Source organism: Chanos chanos, chromosome 10, assembly GCF_902362185.1.
Source record: "Chanos chanos chromosome 10, fChaCha1.1, whole genome shotgun sequence".
Classification (NCBI taxonomy): Eukaryota; Metazoa; Chordata; class Actinopteri; order Gonorynchiformes; family Chanidae; genus Chanos; species Chanos chanos.
Window position 1 is genome coordinate 38,745,797 of NC_044504.1, and position 18,186 is coordinate 38,763,982.

Genomic DNA, 18,186 nt, shown 5'->3' on the forward strand with positions numbered 1-18,186 from the left:
ATGCAGATGTGTGACTGTGAAGTACCGGGAGATGCTAGCTTTGTCTCACATTATAATTGCCTTACTCCAGATTCTCTAGGCCCTCTCCGCTTTGCATATCAAACAAGCAGGTCAGTGGACAAAGCCTTCACTCTGGCACTACACACTGCCCTTCTCCACAGACAGCTTTAGGATACTCTTGCCTCACTGCAGTTTGGCCTTTAACACAATTTTACCCAGAGAGCTTGATAGTTGATTGCCTAACATACAGAGCTCAAGTTGTAAAAAGAGCTAACAGCAACTGTAGTCATTGTTTGAAATTCCATAATGCTACAACACCAGTATTACGTTGCAATCACTGTATCTCAGTCTTTTCGAAGAGATTCATGCAGCACCTACTTAAGAATGTATGTACCATAATGTTATCCAAGACTGACACTCTCCTGAGCAAAAAAAAACCAAAAACACCAAAGAACACAGGTAGTGGCAAGTCCTCAGCTTGTGCTGTGGATTTAAAAGTTCTCACATCCAGCAATGTGCTGCAAAATACAAAATGTACCAAAATATAGTTGCTGTAAAAAGCAACAGAACCCTAAATTTATTCCAGCATCTCAGACGGAGGCATTCAGGGTAACATCTAGTATCAGCTAAAACCTGTGAAGCTGATGTATTCAGCAGTCCCACTAACAAAAACAAAAACAAAACCAGAAAGAAACAAGGACAAGTCCCGATAGTCACATTGTTTTCGAGGAGTAATTGCAATGAGCTAGGATGAAATCACCAAAGTAGTGACACATTACATAGCAAAAGACTTCATTGTTCATGTCACTTGTATCTGAAGTGTTTCTGCTTACATTGATTCTACTGTGCTGCAATTGCTGTTTATTGTCACTGTTATTTATATTCATTGTTTAATGTCTGCTTATTTTAAGCAGAGAAACTATACAGGGGGTTAGGAAAGCTAAACAATGTGATTCACCATAATCAACAAGATCTTTATAAACCGCTGTCACAAAACAGCCCATGCTTTCAGCAGTATTTCAGCCACCAAGAGATACAGACTGCACAACTCATACACAGTATGAACATCTCAATGAGCCATGACCGACTATATATGTGATCTAATTTCCTTAACCAGTACACCCTATTTCACCACACATTATAATGACAGCTGCTACTAGATGTTGCACAGTGCACTGTATATTTCCTTCTATGTATTCTGGTATATTCTACTGTGTACACTGTAAAATGTCTTCCATATCTTCATGAAAAATGTGGTAATGCATAATGTGTAGTGTACATTCCACTATAGATGGAGAAAATTAGCAGGAATAAGAGTGCCAGTGTACTAACTCAAAAAGGCAAATAAACCTTTTGAAACTTGAAAGTGCTCAAATCATTTGTTTTTGTACCTTTGGCCCATCTGGCCCAGGTGCTCCTGGGATTCCTTTAGGTCCTTGTAATCCAAGTGGTCCAAGTTCTCCTCTCTCTCCTGGAGTTCCACGTTCACCCTGTGTAGCAGATAGATTTGTTATAAATTTAAGCCTTTTAAAGTTCAGGAAATTAACAATGAAATAACACTGGACACTTAATGCACTCACCCTTGGTCCAATTAAGCCCAGTGGCCCACCATCTCCTGGAATACCCTGTACAGACAGAGATGTGTGAGGAAATGCATGTTACCTTTTGTGAACAATAAGTCCATGAGTTCTTCTTTAATTTCAAAACAGGAGACATATCCTACCTGATCACCTGGTTTCCCTGGCTCTCCTGGGGCACCTGGTGGTCCAGGCAATCCCTGGGGAAGAAGAGTGTATGTTCGAGTCACCATCCATTTCAACAACATTCATTAAAAAAAAAATGTTTCACCTAATTCATATGAAATCTTCAAAAGTGGCTTCATACACCTGAGACAATGATTTGTTTTAAAATAATTAGCAAAACACACCTGGAAGCCATGCATGCCAGGGGGTCCCTGTTCTCCTCTGTCACCTGCTGGTCCCTGTAAACAGGGAGAAAATTACATTACATCACAATTTAGTAATTTAGAGATGCATTACCATACTAATTTCTTTCAGTGGAACAGCAGTATAAGCTCATCTAGCTGTAATGTCAAAGAGATGAAATGGAAGACTTACAGGAGGGCCTGCTGGACCACCTGGGCCCACTTCTCCATCCTTCCCTGGTAGACCCTAAAAATGGCCATGACTGGTGAATCCCATGCACTGTATGTGATCAGGAATAATTCTTCAACTGTTACATGTTATGTGCCTTACCCTCTGCCCTGGTACACCTGATGAACCCTGTTCACCTGTCTTCCCTGGATCTCCCTGCAAAAGGTATTAGCAAAACCGGAAGCCACCATTTTGTGAGTAACTTAGCTCTACCTTGACAAAATTTAGGAAATTACACTTGCCAGTGCTGTACTCAAGTTATAAGGAGAGGAGACTCACACTGAAGCCCTTTGGGCCTGGTAATCCCATTGATCCTGCTGGACCTCTGGTTCCTGTTGACCCAGCAGGTCCTGGCCGACCATCCTCACCAGGTGGACCCTACAGCAAAGAAAATTCAGCGATTATGTGTGCTTAAAATGGAAATAATAACATGAATTATCACATGAGAAAAGTGGTAAAGCATACCAGTGGGCCTGGTTTTCCCTCTGGGCCTTGGACTCCAGGTGTGCCAGTCAAACCCTACAAAAGCCATACACAAATAACACAGAGAAAAATGTTATATTAACAATAGATATAACACCTCAGATCTGTGGATGATGGTAAGGGTGGAGAAAAAAAAGTTTTTGTCTTTTCTTACCCTTGCTCCTGGAAGGCCTGGCTCGCCTGTCCTCCCTGGATCTCCAGTCGCACCTTTAGGGCCAGGTGGACCACCTATTCCACGGTCACCTTGGGCACCCTTAAGACAGCATGAAGTAATACAAGAGGTTTTTTTTTTTTTCTGTGGTACTTACATGACTTCCATATTGATTCTTATTAATTCTCCTGATTAATTCACTTACCTTAGGACCCTGTAATCCATCTGCACCTGGAAATCCACGGTTTCCAGGAGCTCCCTAAAATGAAAGAGCAGAACAAAAAAAATTGTAATTTCGAAATCAAATTCCCTAAAGATTATCAGCTGACAAATACAAGAAAGGAGGGACAAGAGTATATTTGTGATATCTAATTTTACATTATAAGTAAACTGAGAGACAGACTCACTCTCTCACCAACAGGTCCTGGTGGGCCCACAGACCCAGGATCTCCTCTGGCTCCTCTTTTTCCCTCTTCTCCCTGAGGACCAAGGGATCCCTGGGATCCTGGAGGACCCTACAACATGAATAGAGACAAAATGCACATGATGTAAACTCACCCAGCCAGTTATATTTTGGAAACTGTATTGTGGGCATCTCATCTCCTATCTAGTGAAACACGTCAGAGGCTTACAGGCTCTCCTTTAGGTCCAGCCTCTCCCTTAAATCCAGGAACACCAACATCTCCCTACAAATGTACACAAGCAAATAAGGAGTTTGGAAGTTGCATTAAATTGGGTTCAATATGTCACTAGTATTGTATATGACTAGTACAATATATGATCTGATAAATAGAGCACTGTATTACCAGTTGACCTTTAATCCCAGGCTGTCCAGTGCTCCCTTGGGGACCTGGTGGACCAGGAGGGCCAAGTAGACCACCAGGGCCCTGAGGACCCTGATTACCCTAGAGAACACAAGTGTGCAACAAATATTTTATTTCTTCTAAGCGTTTAATAATTTTCTACTTCAAAGCTAGTTTACATCTCATCTAAAACAATTGAAACTTCAGGAACACGTGGAACTTACCACTGGACCTTTGGAACCAGGCCCTCCATCAACCCCTGCTGGACCCTACAAAATTTATATACAGAGTCATATATCATACCGAAATGAAAGGCAAACACATGACTGGTGACTCTCAAAAGCAAATTAAACACAAACCTGAAGGCCAGTGGGCCCTTGTCGTCCTTGGTGTCCTGTCTCCCCCCTTTGGCCTTGTGGTCCCTCAGGGCCCCTGACTCCTGTAGGTCCAGGCTGGCCCTGTTATAGAGATCACCATTAGTCTGTCACATCAGCTATTTCAGCTTGGAATTCATAGTTCTAATACCACTACATTCTGCATTTTGAAATTTAGTAAATTAACTTTAGATTATTTGCCTGAATTCATTAAAATTAATTGAATATTTTTTAGTTACCTTCATCCCTGGCATTCCTGGGTACCCTGGAGGTCCACTGAGTCCCAAAGGTCCCTACAGGTGGATAATGGTCATGAGATCAGTAACATAAATTCAGCACTGGGATGTGCATTGTGAAGAGAGTTGTCTGTTAGTACGGTGTTGGTTATCTCTCTTACCATCGGACCTGGTTTACCAATATTTCCCTGAGAACCACGCGTTCCCTGAAATAGACAGAGTCAGCAATAAGTAATGGCCATGAAATTTTTAATTAAAATACTCCAAATGTCCCCTGTTTGTAATGTCTCGCTTGTTACAATTGGTAAAAATTGTGTTTCAAGGCCAACAGTCCTCAGCAGTCTAATAGTATTCTGATATGTCACACTTACTGGCGTTCCTGACGGACCTAGGCGTCCTCTCTCTCCTGGCATTCCCCTTGGCCCCTGTCACAAGCAATGGATTACTCTTATCTTTGAGACAAGACTAAAAACGGTTCCTATCTGATGTGATAACAGCTGAGGTCCAGCCCATTAAAGAGATTCATTTTATCTGTGCCAGGATGATTTATTATCTGTTGTTAACTTACCATAGGACCAGGTGCCCCCATTGGGCCGGTAGGACCAGATTCACCCTAAATAAACACAAACACAAACACAAACACAGACACAAAAGACACCTTTTAAGATATCACACATGGAGTTAGCACAAGACATAAATAAACCATGCAACTAATAGAATGTTTTGGTTCAGTATGCAAAAGTAAGTCAGTTAATTCTTTTATAAATACCCATCATATAGCTGGTCATTTCATATTTTTTTGTATGATCTTCAGAAAGAAAAAAAAAAGGTTGTTACCTTTGATCCCACAGCACCACGCTCTCCCTTTAAACCAGCTGGGCCTTGGTGCCCCTGTAACAGACAAACTCATGATAACTTGCGTCATAATCTACTCTCTTGGAGAAAAAAAATCATATCCTGACCACTAGGGGGCACTTTGTGTTAAGTTCCCAGCTGTCTTGTCTTTTGACTTCAACTTAATCATCAAAGAATTCCAGATGTTTACACCGAATTACACGTAATTCACGTTCGCTTATATCTGCAGTTGGATTTCTGTATACTGTAAATGTATTACAAAGGCTTGACAAAATTACAGTTTACTCACTCTGTGGCCTTTCAAGCCAGGAGGTCCTGGTGTACCTGGAAACCCTCTTGCCCCCTGAGATACATGAGGAAATCATGTTAGTTTCTTTTTTCTTTTTTAATCAGTGAATGGAATGCTGCAATTACTGGTTCCAAAATATGTCAAGATTGATCAAGACGCTCTTCATTACCGGTGACCCAGGAAATCCCACTTCCCCAGAATTTCCTGATTTGCCTGATTCTCCCTATAAAACAAAGTATTTTACTTTAAAGCAGTGTTCTCTTTGTTTAGTTTGCATTATGGCCATGAATATTCCCAAGAATGACACAATCTCCTGAATAAGACACAAAAAAGGGACTGCACTCACATCTTCACCAGGCTTTCCTGGTGGTCCCTCAGGTCCCCTTGGACCAGACATTCCCTGCAAAACAAAAGGTTATAGTTATATGTTTTGTTTTGGATTTTTTTGTGGGTATACTAATGCATCCCCTCAGATGAAATGGATATACAGATTAAAATGTCATTGCACCGCAGACATGATACTAAAGATATCACAAAGATGTTTTTGATACAGGTTTGAACCGCTAAAAGAAACCCCAGAGCTTACTCATATACATAACTATACAGTGAATCATGTACTTTGCCCTGTCTGCTGGCCACATTAACATAGTCATGGAGGATTTGGCAGGCAAAGATTATGATCCAGACTATGACTGTACCAGTCTCTTTATAATGGCCTTTTTTTTAAATATGAAAATGTGAAACCAACAGACACCAATGTTGTCTTGCACAGAGTAGATTGGAAGCATTTGGTGTAGTTGTAACTTGTAGCGTATTTAGAAACAGATCAAAATAGTTACATGAAAGTACAGTGGCCAATCTTTTGTTAAATACACTGAGTTGTCTTTGAGCTCCAACTTCTTTTGTGTTGTAGTGTCTTCTCTCAAGTTACACCTGTAACATGCACATAACTGCAGTGACCTTTGTTTTTTAGTTTTGGGAGAATATTGTTCATTTGCATGTTTGAAGCCAAAACTTTGATTAGTTTCAGTTCTTGATTGCCTCTCAATGTAGGTTTTTCCTTTAAAGAGAGTGCCAAGAGAACAGCTTGTGTGCCTCCCTATGTTAGATTTTGTGTACCCTCTGATAGAAATATGGGTGATTTTCTCTCAAAATCAGCCATGCACTATGACAGTGAAAATGTACTGTATATACATGCAATCCATTATTTGGTAGAACACTGTGTGCTCAGCAAACTATTCAGATATTTTACTGTGTAATGTCTGTGTGCAACATTCCCTTTAAATTTTAACATTCATTATTCAGTACAGTGTGAAAACACATGTTAATTAGATTTCCAGTTACTTAATGAGAACAAGAATTTTATGTGATTTTTGACTAAATGAAATATGCCAGTATTCTTACACTATGGTAGATATCATATTTCAGACTACTAAAGAGAATGACATGTAATCAATTATAAGATGACAGGTCAGACAGGTAGTGGTGCAAGATGAAAAGTTCGAACAACTCGCAAAATAACTCTGCCGCCTAGTGGTATTGGAACTGAATAATGGACTGATTTTAAAAAGCTGGCTAAGTGGTTCTGTGGGCTGTTACTAAAAAAGAAAGAAAGAAAGAAAGCAGGAAGGAGAGAGAGTGCCTGTGCCCCTTCAGTGTTTGCCCTCCTTGCAAATTTGAGTTTATTCAGTCAATTAAGAGTTCTGGATTGAAGGATATCCACATGTAAGTATGAGAAATTCAACTTGTTTGACAAAGTCATGGAATAATAACAAGTATATATTTATATAAAAATTCTTCACTACTACAATGCACTTTTCAATACATGTTCTGTGGCATTTATGAGAACTTCAAACATTTTATCTTATTGTTTTTTGTCGATATATCAAGATGTTACCTCATTGCAGCAGCATATAACATATAGATCCTCACACTTGCATTTATCAGTGAATGTATTTATATCCTACGCATAATACTGTGTGTGTATATATATATATATATATATATATATGTGTGTGTGTGTGTGTGTGTGTGTGTGTGTGTGTGTGTGTTTGTGTGTGTGTGTGTGTATTTATGTATTTATGTATGTATGTATACAACAAATGGATAACACACCAACAAAACACTGAATAGATTACTTAAATGAACAATTACAAAATAGATAGATTTTTATTGTTTTGCTTCAAGACAATATTTTAAGTGTTTATCTTTTTAATGAGAATTTTATATCTGTGAACTTCACAGCTCATCAGAATCACCCATACATTGTTATCATTTATAAAAGAAACAAATTGCACATACTACATTCAAATGCTGATTATTTTGACAATTAAGGTGTACTCTTACCATAGGTCCTGGGTCACCCAGTTCCCCAGGGGGTCCTTGTGGCCCAGGGGACCCCTTTAAAAAATGGATGTTGTGTCAAGCACAGTAGGCAGGGGGTAATATAGCCATACAATATGTCATTTTAATATGAATGGGATTTTCAGGTAAATGGCTTTTTTTGACTTACTTGTTGCCCATTTGGCCCAGGTGGTCCTCTTGCTCCTGCTTCACCCTGACAGGGATAACATTTGCTCATTGTCATCATCAGTGTACTTCTTTAAAATTCTAGTAATATCACATGTTTAAGTAAGCATGCATGGTTATATGTGTCTTCACACAAAAACACAACTTCATTTTAGAGGTCAGGAATCAGTACGCACGCAGCGCAGATGAGCTGCAAACAAATGAAGTTAGGCTAATTGAATCATAGTGCTTACCCTTACACCAGGCACCATTCCAACCTGTCCTGCTGCTTTTTCATCAAATCCCCCAGCCATTTGAGCTGACAACTGGCCCTAAGAAACAGAAAATGTTTTTAAAAACAGAACCACAGTAGATTCTGTCAAAATGAAAAAAAAACAAAAAACAAAACTGTAAAGGAAAGACTGTAAGGCTGTAAAGACTGTAAAGGAATGTTTGTATGCCAGTCCAGTCTGGCGTGTGATGGGGCACTCACTCCAGGGTGCGTGGGGTGTCCCGGAGGACCGGGCTCTCCTGGAAGACCAGGGACTCCAGGCTCTCCATCAAACCCCGGCGGACCTCGTGGCCCCTTGAAAAAAGACATGAGATATGTTTGTAACTGAAATGATCAAATCTATCGATAAATGTCCACAAGTAAGTATTATGTTGTCATAGTGTGCTCTTCTTCTTCTCTAGAGCTGGTCATTTGTGGAAATGTCGACCAGTTAATATAATTAAATATAATTAACAGTTGTGCCTTTAGCACCATAGTTATGGATCTATCAGAAGATTATGACTAGTCATATATCTGATTGTCTAATATACAGAAGCTTGTAGAGGTATAAGTAAAAATGTGTGTGCTCCTCCTCACAGGCCTTCCTTTGGGGCCACGGGATCCCATGAATCCAGCTGGCCCTGGAGGTCCCTGTTAAAAAATAAAACAGGATCATCAGAAATTTGAAATATTCCCAAATGTTTGGTTGTTGCTCTTTCAATAAAACAGAATGTTTAAAAAAATTGTAGTATTGTTGCTGTTTTTTTACTTAATGTATTAATTCATTCTTTAATTTTCAATTATTAATGTTAAAATTATTCATTAATTAATGCGCATAATTTTGATGGAGTTAGTTGTTACAATAACTTAGTGCTTGTATTTTGTCTTTTCTAGGGGGAAAGGCCTAGGTTAGGGTACTACAGTACCATCTAGTGTTCACTGGAAACCAATATAACATTCACATCAGTGGGTGGAAAGAGAGTATGGATGCAGTATTTCAGACATGCACTGATACTGCTGCTATATCACTGCTTCATTGTACTATTAGATTACTTTCAGAGGTTACATAAATTAAAAAAAAAAAATCCATCAAATGCTTACCATTTGTCCAGGACGGCCTCTAATTCCCGTAATCTGAAGTTAGACGGTTAAATCATTAGTTATGTGTGGCATATGTGATAATAGTCTTTTTTTTTAATAAATGAAAAAAAATCTATTCTGTTTAATCATGTACACATACAGTTGGGACATCTCCTGGTTCGCCTTTCTGACCCTGAAAACAAAAAGGGATTTGAAAACCTGTTATTTGAATTTTGGCCACTGTGAAGAGATGAATCTAATGTTACTGAAACACATAATGACAGACAACAAAACAATATTGCCATATATGTGCAACTGAAATGACTAGATAATAAAAAAATTCAGACAGGGATATGAGAAGGCTTATAAGCATGTCTTACCTTGTAGACCCGACCATCTGAAAAAGATGAAGCATTCGATAAATTATTCCAGTTCATATATAAATTATGCACATATGTACATATGACATTATATATGTATAATATGTATGTATTTATGTATGGCGATCCATATATTTCTCACCAAAATTTTATATTCAGTTCAGTAAAGATGGTTATTGTCTTATCATTTGTTATAACCTATATGAAAGCGATGGTCAGCCCCATATTTCTAGTCTTACCTGGTCTTCCATTGCCACTGATGTCCGGTGAATCACCTTGACAAATGGGACAGCATTCTCCCTCAGGGATGTAGACTTTCTCACAGTTTGGTACATCACATATCATCTCATCACACAGTATCGCCCCATTGTCACACACACAGATCCGACATGGCTCTGGCTTCCAGATGTCTTTGTTTGAGTACACTTGCCCATTTTCTGTGCAGCTCAGCTCATCTTCTGAACACAAACGAAAAACAGAAAAAAAAAAGAAGAATATGAAGAAAAGTTGTCGTGTAAGGTACTTAAAGTGTATGCTTTCATTCTCCCACCTGTACATTAGAGTGTCATTCATTGGGTACCGTAGTTACATGTGTCACGCCACATTACTCTAAGAAAAAAATATAAAGCATCCAGCAACTTGAAATGGCAGGTACCTGTGATGTCATAGCCAGAGATATCTTATCCTCATACGTCACGTAACTAGGGCTCTAAGTAAGTAAGCAACTGCTCCCAACATTCATGAAGCCATTCACCAAATTCACACCAAAGTCATCAAAGTCACAATGTGGTCAAGTGACCATAACTTCCCACAATTCTGCTGACACAGCATGACTGAACCTACCCTCTAAAGGCACAGCAGCCCTGACTAATTTTCCCCTCCCAGTGGAAGAGGTGGCACAATTTGCACAGTCAGAAACTTTAGTCCAGCCGGGACTGTGCCCTGAACCCCCAAATCAGGACATACCTGTATTACACCTGAGCCAAACAAACATGTTATTTGATTAAGTAACAGAATAGCAAACAACAACAACGTAGAAACAATTCAAATTCCTCAATGTTAACACCTTTTTTTAGAGAGTCATAGAGCCAAAAGAGAGCCAGAGAGGGAGATTCAGAGAGAAAGAGAGAGTCGGCAAGAGAAGGAAAGAAATAGCAGCACTGAGGGATCTCTCTCCCTTTTACAAACCCTCTGGTGGAAAGACATTAGGTATTTCACTCAAAAAAATAATCCAAATTCCCAACAGTCTGATCAACTTAAATTCAAGAAGACTGTTTCATTCCAAAAGAACCACGCAGAAAATCGAATATAACTGATGAAATGCCCTGATGTGAGTCTCCCCATGTTTACATTCGCATCCTTATTGTTGTATCAGTCATGGAACTAAAATAATAAGTTAAAAATAATGAGTAAAAGATGCTTTCATGATATTCCACAAGGAAAACAAAACTGAAGTTTTGTAAGGCCTACTATGTAAGTAAAACAAATGATTTAAGATAAGTGTACAGTGCATTTCACAAAGAGACCACGACAGACATCACTTCAGATCACCTGAACTGGAACCTCCAAACCTGAACAGAACCTCAGGTTAACAGCAGATGGCATCCATGAGCTTAAGACTTTTTAAAGCAATTCAGTTTGAACTGCAACTCTGTTACATTTTGTGAAAGCATTTCACCATATTTTGAAGACATATCTTTGAATAGAACAGATGTTTGGCAAACATTATTATTTCATATGAGTGCACAGCTCAAAAGGATGGAATGATAAATGACACAAAATTTTATCCATTAAAATATATCAACATAAATAACTCCTGTGAACAATAAGTATTTTTCTCGGTCCCAAGAAGTGTGCAGAAGGAAAACCTATAGACATGACATTTCCATTTCATATAACGATTTTGCCTCATTAAGCAAACAGGACACTGATGGAACTTTTCTGATTTCCTCTTCAAGGAGATTCTGTGAAGATGCAAGCACTGATAAGGGAGGTCAAACATCAAAAGTATTTTCTGAGTACAAGACCAAATATTATTGTGTGTGCCAAATACCTGAAGGAGAGATATTCCTATTAAATTTGTTCTAACATGCTATGACAAGACACAAGCACATTTGTAGATAAGCAATGCATTAAAAAAAAAATCTTAAAAAGAAGAATGCCTGAAACAGACACAGCACACACTGGTTGTTTTCTGGTGAAATGTGATTTTAACATATGAGAATGGGAGTCTACAGCTATTTCCTTTGACCTATGTGCCCGAGAGTGTTAGTGTGAGTCGTGCCAGGTTCCTGGGGGGAGCGCTTTTTTTTTTTTCTCACATCTCAAACTAAACATATGTTTGGAGAGTCTCTCTGGCAGCACAGACACACACTGTCTGCATGATGTCTGCTCTGACCTGATGGCAGTCACAGGGTAATCGTGGCAAGTTTTTAATATTGATCTCCTCCCAAGAGTGTGTGTGTATGTGTGTGTTTTTATTTATTTATTTTTATTTTTTGCCTTATGTCTGAGAATCTTTCCATTTCACACTCACAGAATAGTCTGACAAACAGGAATCACTGGCCTCAAAGTTTTGAGACAGCGTTTGCCACACATTTTAAAACAGCAACAAAAATGATTAAAATAGTTCAAGAATACATTCTCAAAACCTACGCTTCAGTCACAGATGATGCGCTCAGAAGTAAACGACACTAGAGGTTTCACTGTAACTTTGGGCTACAGTTGCTTTTTTGGAATAATAAAAAAGGGGTCAGTCTCGCAGTAGATAAGAACAACAGATGGAGGGTCAAAAGCTTGGGAAAATGCGCTTTAAAGGCAATAAAATGACACACTGTGAGAGTCAAGCTGAGCTTTCAACAACAAAGCAGGAATGATAAGCTTCCCAGTGCACTCTCAGAGCCGAGGTGTCAAAGGCTTCAGAGATTTACAGGGTGGAGGAACTGCAGTTCACTTGCCAGTCCTGAAAACCTCACCACACGAGTGAGGAGTAAGCTCACTCTTTCCCCCCATTCGCTAATTCATTGCAGATCCAGCGCTGAACAAATACACAGACATGTTTTAAAGCTGACTAATGATGACGACAGTGCAAGTTTGCCCCGTTTTTAGGACTTTTCCTGATGCTGATTTTCCACCAGACTTCCCACTCAACCCCCACCTGGGTGCTTTTAACATGCTCTGAATTACCCAGAGTTAAAACATATCTGACAGTCATTCCCCCTACACAATCAAATGTCCAGACTTCCTCAGGAAAGCTGTAAGATAACCACATGGCGTTTCAAACTGTTCACCCCTATGGAAGTACAAAGCATTAGGGATAAATAACTAAATTTGTCTGCAGCTTTGGAAAACAAGGGTACATGAATATTTTATGGATTTTCCCTGACTTATGTGGAAATACCCATAACATGCTATGCTCAGGGAGTTGTTTTTGGAGCCAAATTCTAGAGGTTAGAAAATGACCTTATGGAAACACTGACTCATTTCAACAAATCTGATTTTACCCAGTTCAGACATACATCATTTTAATCTGAGAGGATGAAACAGGGTTTTTTTGTTGTTGTTGTTGTTGTGTTGTTTTTAACATTTCATGAAGTGTAGGATTTCTCCTTACACTTCTATTCATTAAAGTTAATTTGATTGAATGCTAGTTTACAAAATGCTAATGCTAGTCTCTGTTTCCAGGGATACAGTGAGATTTGCAGAATATGTGCTGATAGCGCCTGCTTTGCAGGAGTATCACTTTACTGCTGAAGGAAGCAATTAAAATGACTGCATGCTCTGAAAACACTGATATTAAGACACAAATAAACCCAAAACTCCACAGACCTTTGACCTATTTTTAATTTAGATATTTTGAGTTCACACAGTGCAGTGTCATTTGAACAAGTGTCAAAGTGAAATAGGATGTCAGTAATTAAAATGCTTACCAATTTAGCCTGACAACTCCTAGACAAATAGACTTCAGAGTGGTGGTTAACCCTATGATTATTCCAAGACCTGTCTCTGTGTTCTCCAGGGACACTTCCCTCTCAGTGATTTGCTATATTCTGACAATAGAATTTTACTGTAAAAATGGAAGTAAAATTGAACTCTGAGCTTAGAAAAACATTGTATGTACAGAGAACATTGTTTTCTGGTCTGGACATGTATTTCACCCTCTTTCCTCCTCTAGATTCTCCATCTGGGTGTGATGGGAGGCCCAGCTAGGGAAGTTAAATGAGTACGCGGGTCTGCTGTTTGCATGTCTATACTGATTTGCTCAGTATTCATTTCTGATGAAGCTCCCTTGAAAGAAACACTCAGTGCTTTTGTTCTGTTCTCCATCTGGCCTCTGAACTTTTTTCACCACAGATGTTCTTGACTGCCTTACATATTTTCCACTGTTACATTTCCATGGTCAGTTTCTGCCTACTTTTACAAGTCTCTTTGTTTCTGTTGTTAAATGTCATATCCATCATAAGTTCATAATTGGAGGCCATTGCAAAATTCTCTCTGCCATGAAAGATACAGTAGTTAACATAACTACTAACTACACAACATAAGCATAAACATAAGCATAAACATAAACATATACATAAACATAAGCATTAACATAAACATAGCAGTGGATGTTTGATAGACCCATATGGAACACCATGTCTATTATGAATCAGCATGAACTTAGAAAGGAATAGTGTATACCTATGTACACAGTTCAGTGGGTCCTCATAAAGTCTACACATGGCAAGCACATTAGCCAAAAATACTTATAAACATGAAAGCGCTGAGACACAGTCGAGACAGACGGAACATGGGAAAAGAGACCATCCAAATTTGATTTATTTTCCTTTTGAATGTTATAACTTCTTCCATCCATAGCTTTGTAAACTGCATTGTGGTCTACATTCTGTGGCACTGTGATGCCCTGAAACTATTTGCAGCTGGTATTTGTCCTTTATTGTTGTTTTCAGATCACCCAGCAATGATTTACACCACAATTTAATACCATAATACATGACATAATTAACACTGTAATTACACATGTGGTTCAAACACAAATGCATACATTTCAAGGCCCAAGTCTCATCACTGAAAAAAAGGTGTTATTACTTTAATAGCATTGGTAAGCTATGCATCTTATAACAATGATTCAAAGTGATCTTAACAGTAAACTGGGAAATTGTAGCTTCTGTCAAATTCTGTGTAGTGTAGACTTCACATTCTATTATATAGGCACATGTTTAGGTTTTCATCTGTTTCACTTGTATTCTGTGTACTAGTGTTAGTCGTCGATTGGCATCACTATTGTATGCAAAAGGTTTCCCAGTTAATTGAAGGTACAAAAATTAAACAAATCCATTAAAATGGATGTGGAACAGGATATTTACAATGAGACATGTACATGTTTTTTTGGGCTTTTCCATCTGTCTGATTTGTAACCGAATCTTACATGGACCTTGGAAGATCTTCAGACATGTGCTTTTCATTTCCACCCAGGTTGAGTCCAGTTTCACACGTTAAACCGAGCAAACCGTATAAACAAAACCCACAGGTCCCACAGCGTTTAAAACGCCACACATGCAACTTCCATGTTAACAAGATCTGACTGCAAAACCTATGCCCTGCTCTTCAACTGAAGATGATAACATTTTTCAACAAATACAGAGGGCTTACTGCTGGGGATAAAATGTTTAATTTTACACAAAATGCTCAAAATCCTGTGCACATGCAGAATAGCTACTTTTAAAGAGTATATAACCGAGTAACTCATAAGTAAAGGACATCCCTTTGAAGACTGAAACTTAAAAAATCTGACACAGCTGGAGAAAAGCCAATTCTATTGCCGCGCCACATCGTGCAAACCCAAGTTTCTAGACAAGGTCCGCAACGATTAGAGAAACCTTTTATATGAGAATCAGATGCATTCACTGTTATTTTAAGGTCAAACATGTGACTTGAAGGCAGATGTGTATACACGTGGTAACAGAGCATTCCAAGACTGAGCCGCTTACATTAATATTTACAAAGCCTGAAATCCTTGGCTTTTATATAAACCTGGTATATATATACAGTTGTGAATGGATGAGTGCTACAAGCAAATGGAGAAGTACAGGGCAGGATATTTCATCATTTTGTCCTTGCCAGTGAATTCCTGACCATAATACAGATAACTCTATAAGCTTCAATGAAGTATTTATCACATACAAAGCACTTTTAGCACCCTGATTATACATATGCAGCAGAATCTTTCTTTATGCTAGAAAGCTGATAAAACTGTCCGTACCTACAAACGATTGTCAGGAAGAACAGCTAGCCTCAGCTAGCTTCAGCTACACCATATTGCATAGATACTCTTCTAAACTGTAGATATAAAGCAAATCCATATTCTGTCCAGTCTACTTTTGAACAGCCCTATACGCTCTCCGGGGGATGAAACTATCTCGTCCTGATGTTCCCATTCACATGAAAAAGAATGTTTCCATTTTTATGATTGGTGTAAATGTTCTGAGGGCAAACAAACCTTGTACAGCAGCTCAAATCCCCAAGCAAGGGAAAGGATGTGGTGTAATAAGAATTCACATTGCTCCGACAATCTGTTTCTACACTCTTTTTGTAGTTCTTTAAAGAAAACATGACTTTAGTAACATTTTATGCAGGAAAGACATTACTTTTTCCGTTGTTCTTAACTCATATTGCAGATTTATTACCTAGATAAATACCTCACTCCACATGGAAAGGTTATTTATAGTCTTTGTTGTTAATGTATATTGAAACATAAAGGCACACATAAGAACAATATCTTTTTATTGCATGCAGGAAAGAACATATTGTTCCTTCATTTCAGAGCAATGTCAAAAATAATCATATCTCTCCATTTGTTATGTAGAATCCGCTATTGAGGACACTGGACATGCATTTAGATATAGGAACCTCAAGTTCTTGGTAACATGCCTCTGAAAAGTATGGTACCTCATAAAACAGTGCCCTGGGTCCCAGAAATGACATCATCCTTCAGTTTACCACTGTTTTTTATTGCAAAAAGACCAAGAGGTTTACCGTGTCTTATATCTTCCTCAAATGGGACGTGTGTAATGGCCAAGCAGACATAACTCAAAAAACAAAGGATACTGATGCTGATATTACACTTTATATTAATTCTGCTACTCTTTGCAATGGGATACAAGTAACACTGATTGAAAAACTAAATCTTATATTCTTTGTGCTTAAGATTGCTGCAAAGGCTGTCATCTGTCTAAAAGAAATCACATATTTTTCCAAAGAGTCATCAGCAGCTGGTGGGCTTCACAGTCAAGCAAACAGCCATGACTGTTCCAGACATAGAAGATTACCAAGCTCTGAACTGACAGGACCCATTTATATGGATGTTAGAAACTACTCCTTTGTTAGAAATTAGAAAAATTGGAATCAATCGCAAATACTTCTTTGATGTATGTTGTGACCATATTACCACTGTGAATTGAAATGATAGCTTGTTTAACACATTTATCAAACCACTGTGAGATGATTGCAATGCGTTGCATTGTAAACCACTCTGTGATCCATGAAATGAGATCATTTTGGAACATATTTTCAAGATTAGTCAAGGTATTGTGTTGATGGCCCGGTGGTTGTGGGGAGGCATGTTTTCAATTCATCTCATCAGTGAATCCAGACATGCGACTTAAAGAACGAAGGCTGCCTTCGTCCGCCGTGCACCATGTTGTCAGAACAACATCAGGGTCACCATGCAGCCTCGTTTCACAGATAGAATTAACCAGTGCTTTGTAATGCTGTATAAGTGTCTTTTCACACGGGATGCTAAAACTTGGACACCAAACATCATCTGCTCAAAAATGCCTCCGTTGATGAGGCGTCCTGCGGTGGAGATTATCCAAAAGTCGAGTGACATGAATGGATTCTACTCACTCACATCAATTTTTGCATGGTGAGACAGTGTTTAAAGCTCACATGGAGAATTCAGTAATGGTGTCTTAATGCTAACATGTTCCAATGAAACATTTTCATAATCCCCCACCCCCACCCCCCACCCCACCAAACTCTTGGAAGACTTAATGAATCTGGCCTCCTCTACAGACAAATATGAACCAGAACAGAGCAGGCTGTCACACAGTCAGGGTAAATATAGTTTGTTTAAACTGAAGAGGAGATACACAGTCTGTGATGTGTACTCTACTGAGAATCTCACACAGTACATATAAGAAAGCTTATTAAAAACGAACCTCGTGCTGTAGGCTTGGAGATATCTAGGGTAGTTTTTGATATCTGTTGTCTAGAGCACTTTGACTTGAACCACAGCCTCTCACTCTGTTCCTCATTCCTTAGGAATGACACAACAAAGCATGTCTGTGGACATATTCATGGCTGAAACGGACATGTAGCAAAGACAAAAAATGGGTCTTGTCTGCTTTGTGTTAAAACCACATTCACTTGTTATTTCTGGGTACAATATGACTGTACAGACATACAGGCAAAAGCTCTGTAGACTAAGATAAAAACCAGTCAAAACCAGACTTGATCAGTCATTCACTTAAACATTCAGACATTTCCAAATAAAACCAGTCTGGCTCTGAGAAAACAGCACAGAGCGAGCAATGTGCAAC

General features: G+C 38.8%; 1 protein-coding gene across 1 annotated transcript in view; it reads right to left on the reverse strand.

Moving 5' to 3' along the window:
• The window catches only part of col5a2a (collagen, type V, alpha 2a), a 31,296-nt gene that overhangs the window by 6,938 nt on the left and 6,172 nt on the right, over positions 1-18,186 (reverse strand). The window contains exons 2-33 of the mRNA XM_030787239.1: positions 9,823-10,041; positions 9,584-9,600; positions 9,364-9,396; positions 9,225-9,257; positions 8,721-8,774; positions 8,346-8,438; positions 8,107-8,184; positions 7,857-7,901; positions 7,691-7,744; positions 5,691-5,744; positions 5,514-5,567; positions 5,345-5,398; positions 5,038-5,091; positions 4,769-4,813; positions 4,572-4,625; positions 4,362-4,406; positions 4,204-4,257; positions 3,950-4,048; positions 3,815-3,859; positions 3,594-3,692; positions 3,420-3,473; positions 3,195-3,302; positions 2,993-3,046; positions 2,791-2,889; positions 2,619-2,672; positions 2,433-2,531; positions 2,256-2,309; positions 2,118-2,171; positions 1,928-1,981; positions 1,724-1,777; positions 1,581-1,625; positions 1,392-1,490 (exon numbers count right to left, since the gene is read on the reverse strand). Of these exons, the coding sequence (XP_030643099.1) occupies positions 1,392-1,490; positions 1,581-1,625; positions 1,724-1,777; positions 1,928-1,981; positions 2,118-2,171; positions 2,256-2,309; positions 2,433-2,531; positions 2,619-2,672; positions 2,791-2,889; positions 2,993-3,046; positions 3,195-3,302; positions 3,420-3,473; positions 3,594-3,692; positions 3,815-3,859; positions 3,950-4,048; positions 4,204-4,257; positions 4,362-4,406; positions 4,572-4,625; positions 4,769-4,813; positions 5,038-5,091; positions 5,345-5,398; positions 5,514-5,567; positions 5,691-5,744; positions 7,691-7,744; positions 7,857-7,901; positions 8,107-8,184; positions 8,346-8,438; positions 8,721-8,774; positions 9,225-9,257; positions 9,364-9,396; positions 9,584-9,600; positions 9,823-10,041 (2,111 nt within the window). The remainder of the gene's footprint in view (positions 1-1,391; positions 1,491-1,580; positions 1,626-1,723; positions 1,778-1,927; positions 1,982-2,117; positions 2,172-2,255; positions 2,310-2,432; positions 2,532-2,618; positions 2,673-2,790; positions 2,890-2,992; positions 3,047-3,194; positions 3,303-3,419; positions 3,474-3,593; positions 3,693-3,814; positions 3,860-3,949; positions 4,049-4,203; positions 4,258-4,361; positions 4,407-4,571; positions 4,626-4,768; positions 4,814-5,037; positions 5,092-5,344; positions 5,399-5,513; positions 5,568-5,690; positions 5,745-7,690; positions 7,745-7,856; positions 7,902-8,106; positions 8,185-8,345; positions 8,439-8,720; positions 8,775-9,224; positions 9,258-9,363; positions 9,397-9,583; positions 9,601-9,822; positions 10,042-18,186) is intronic.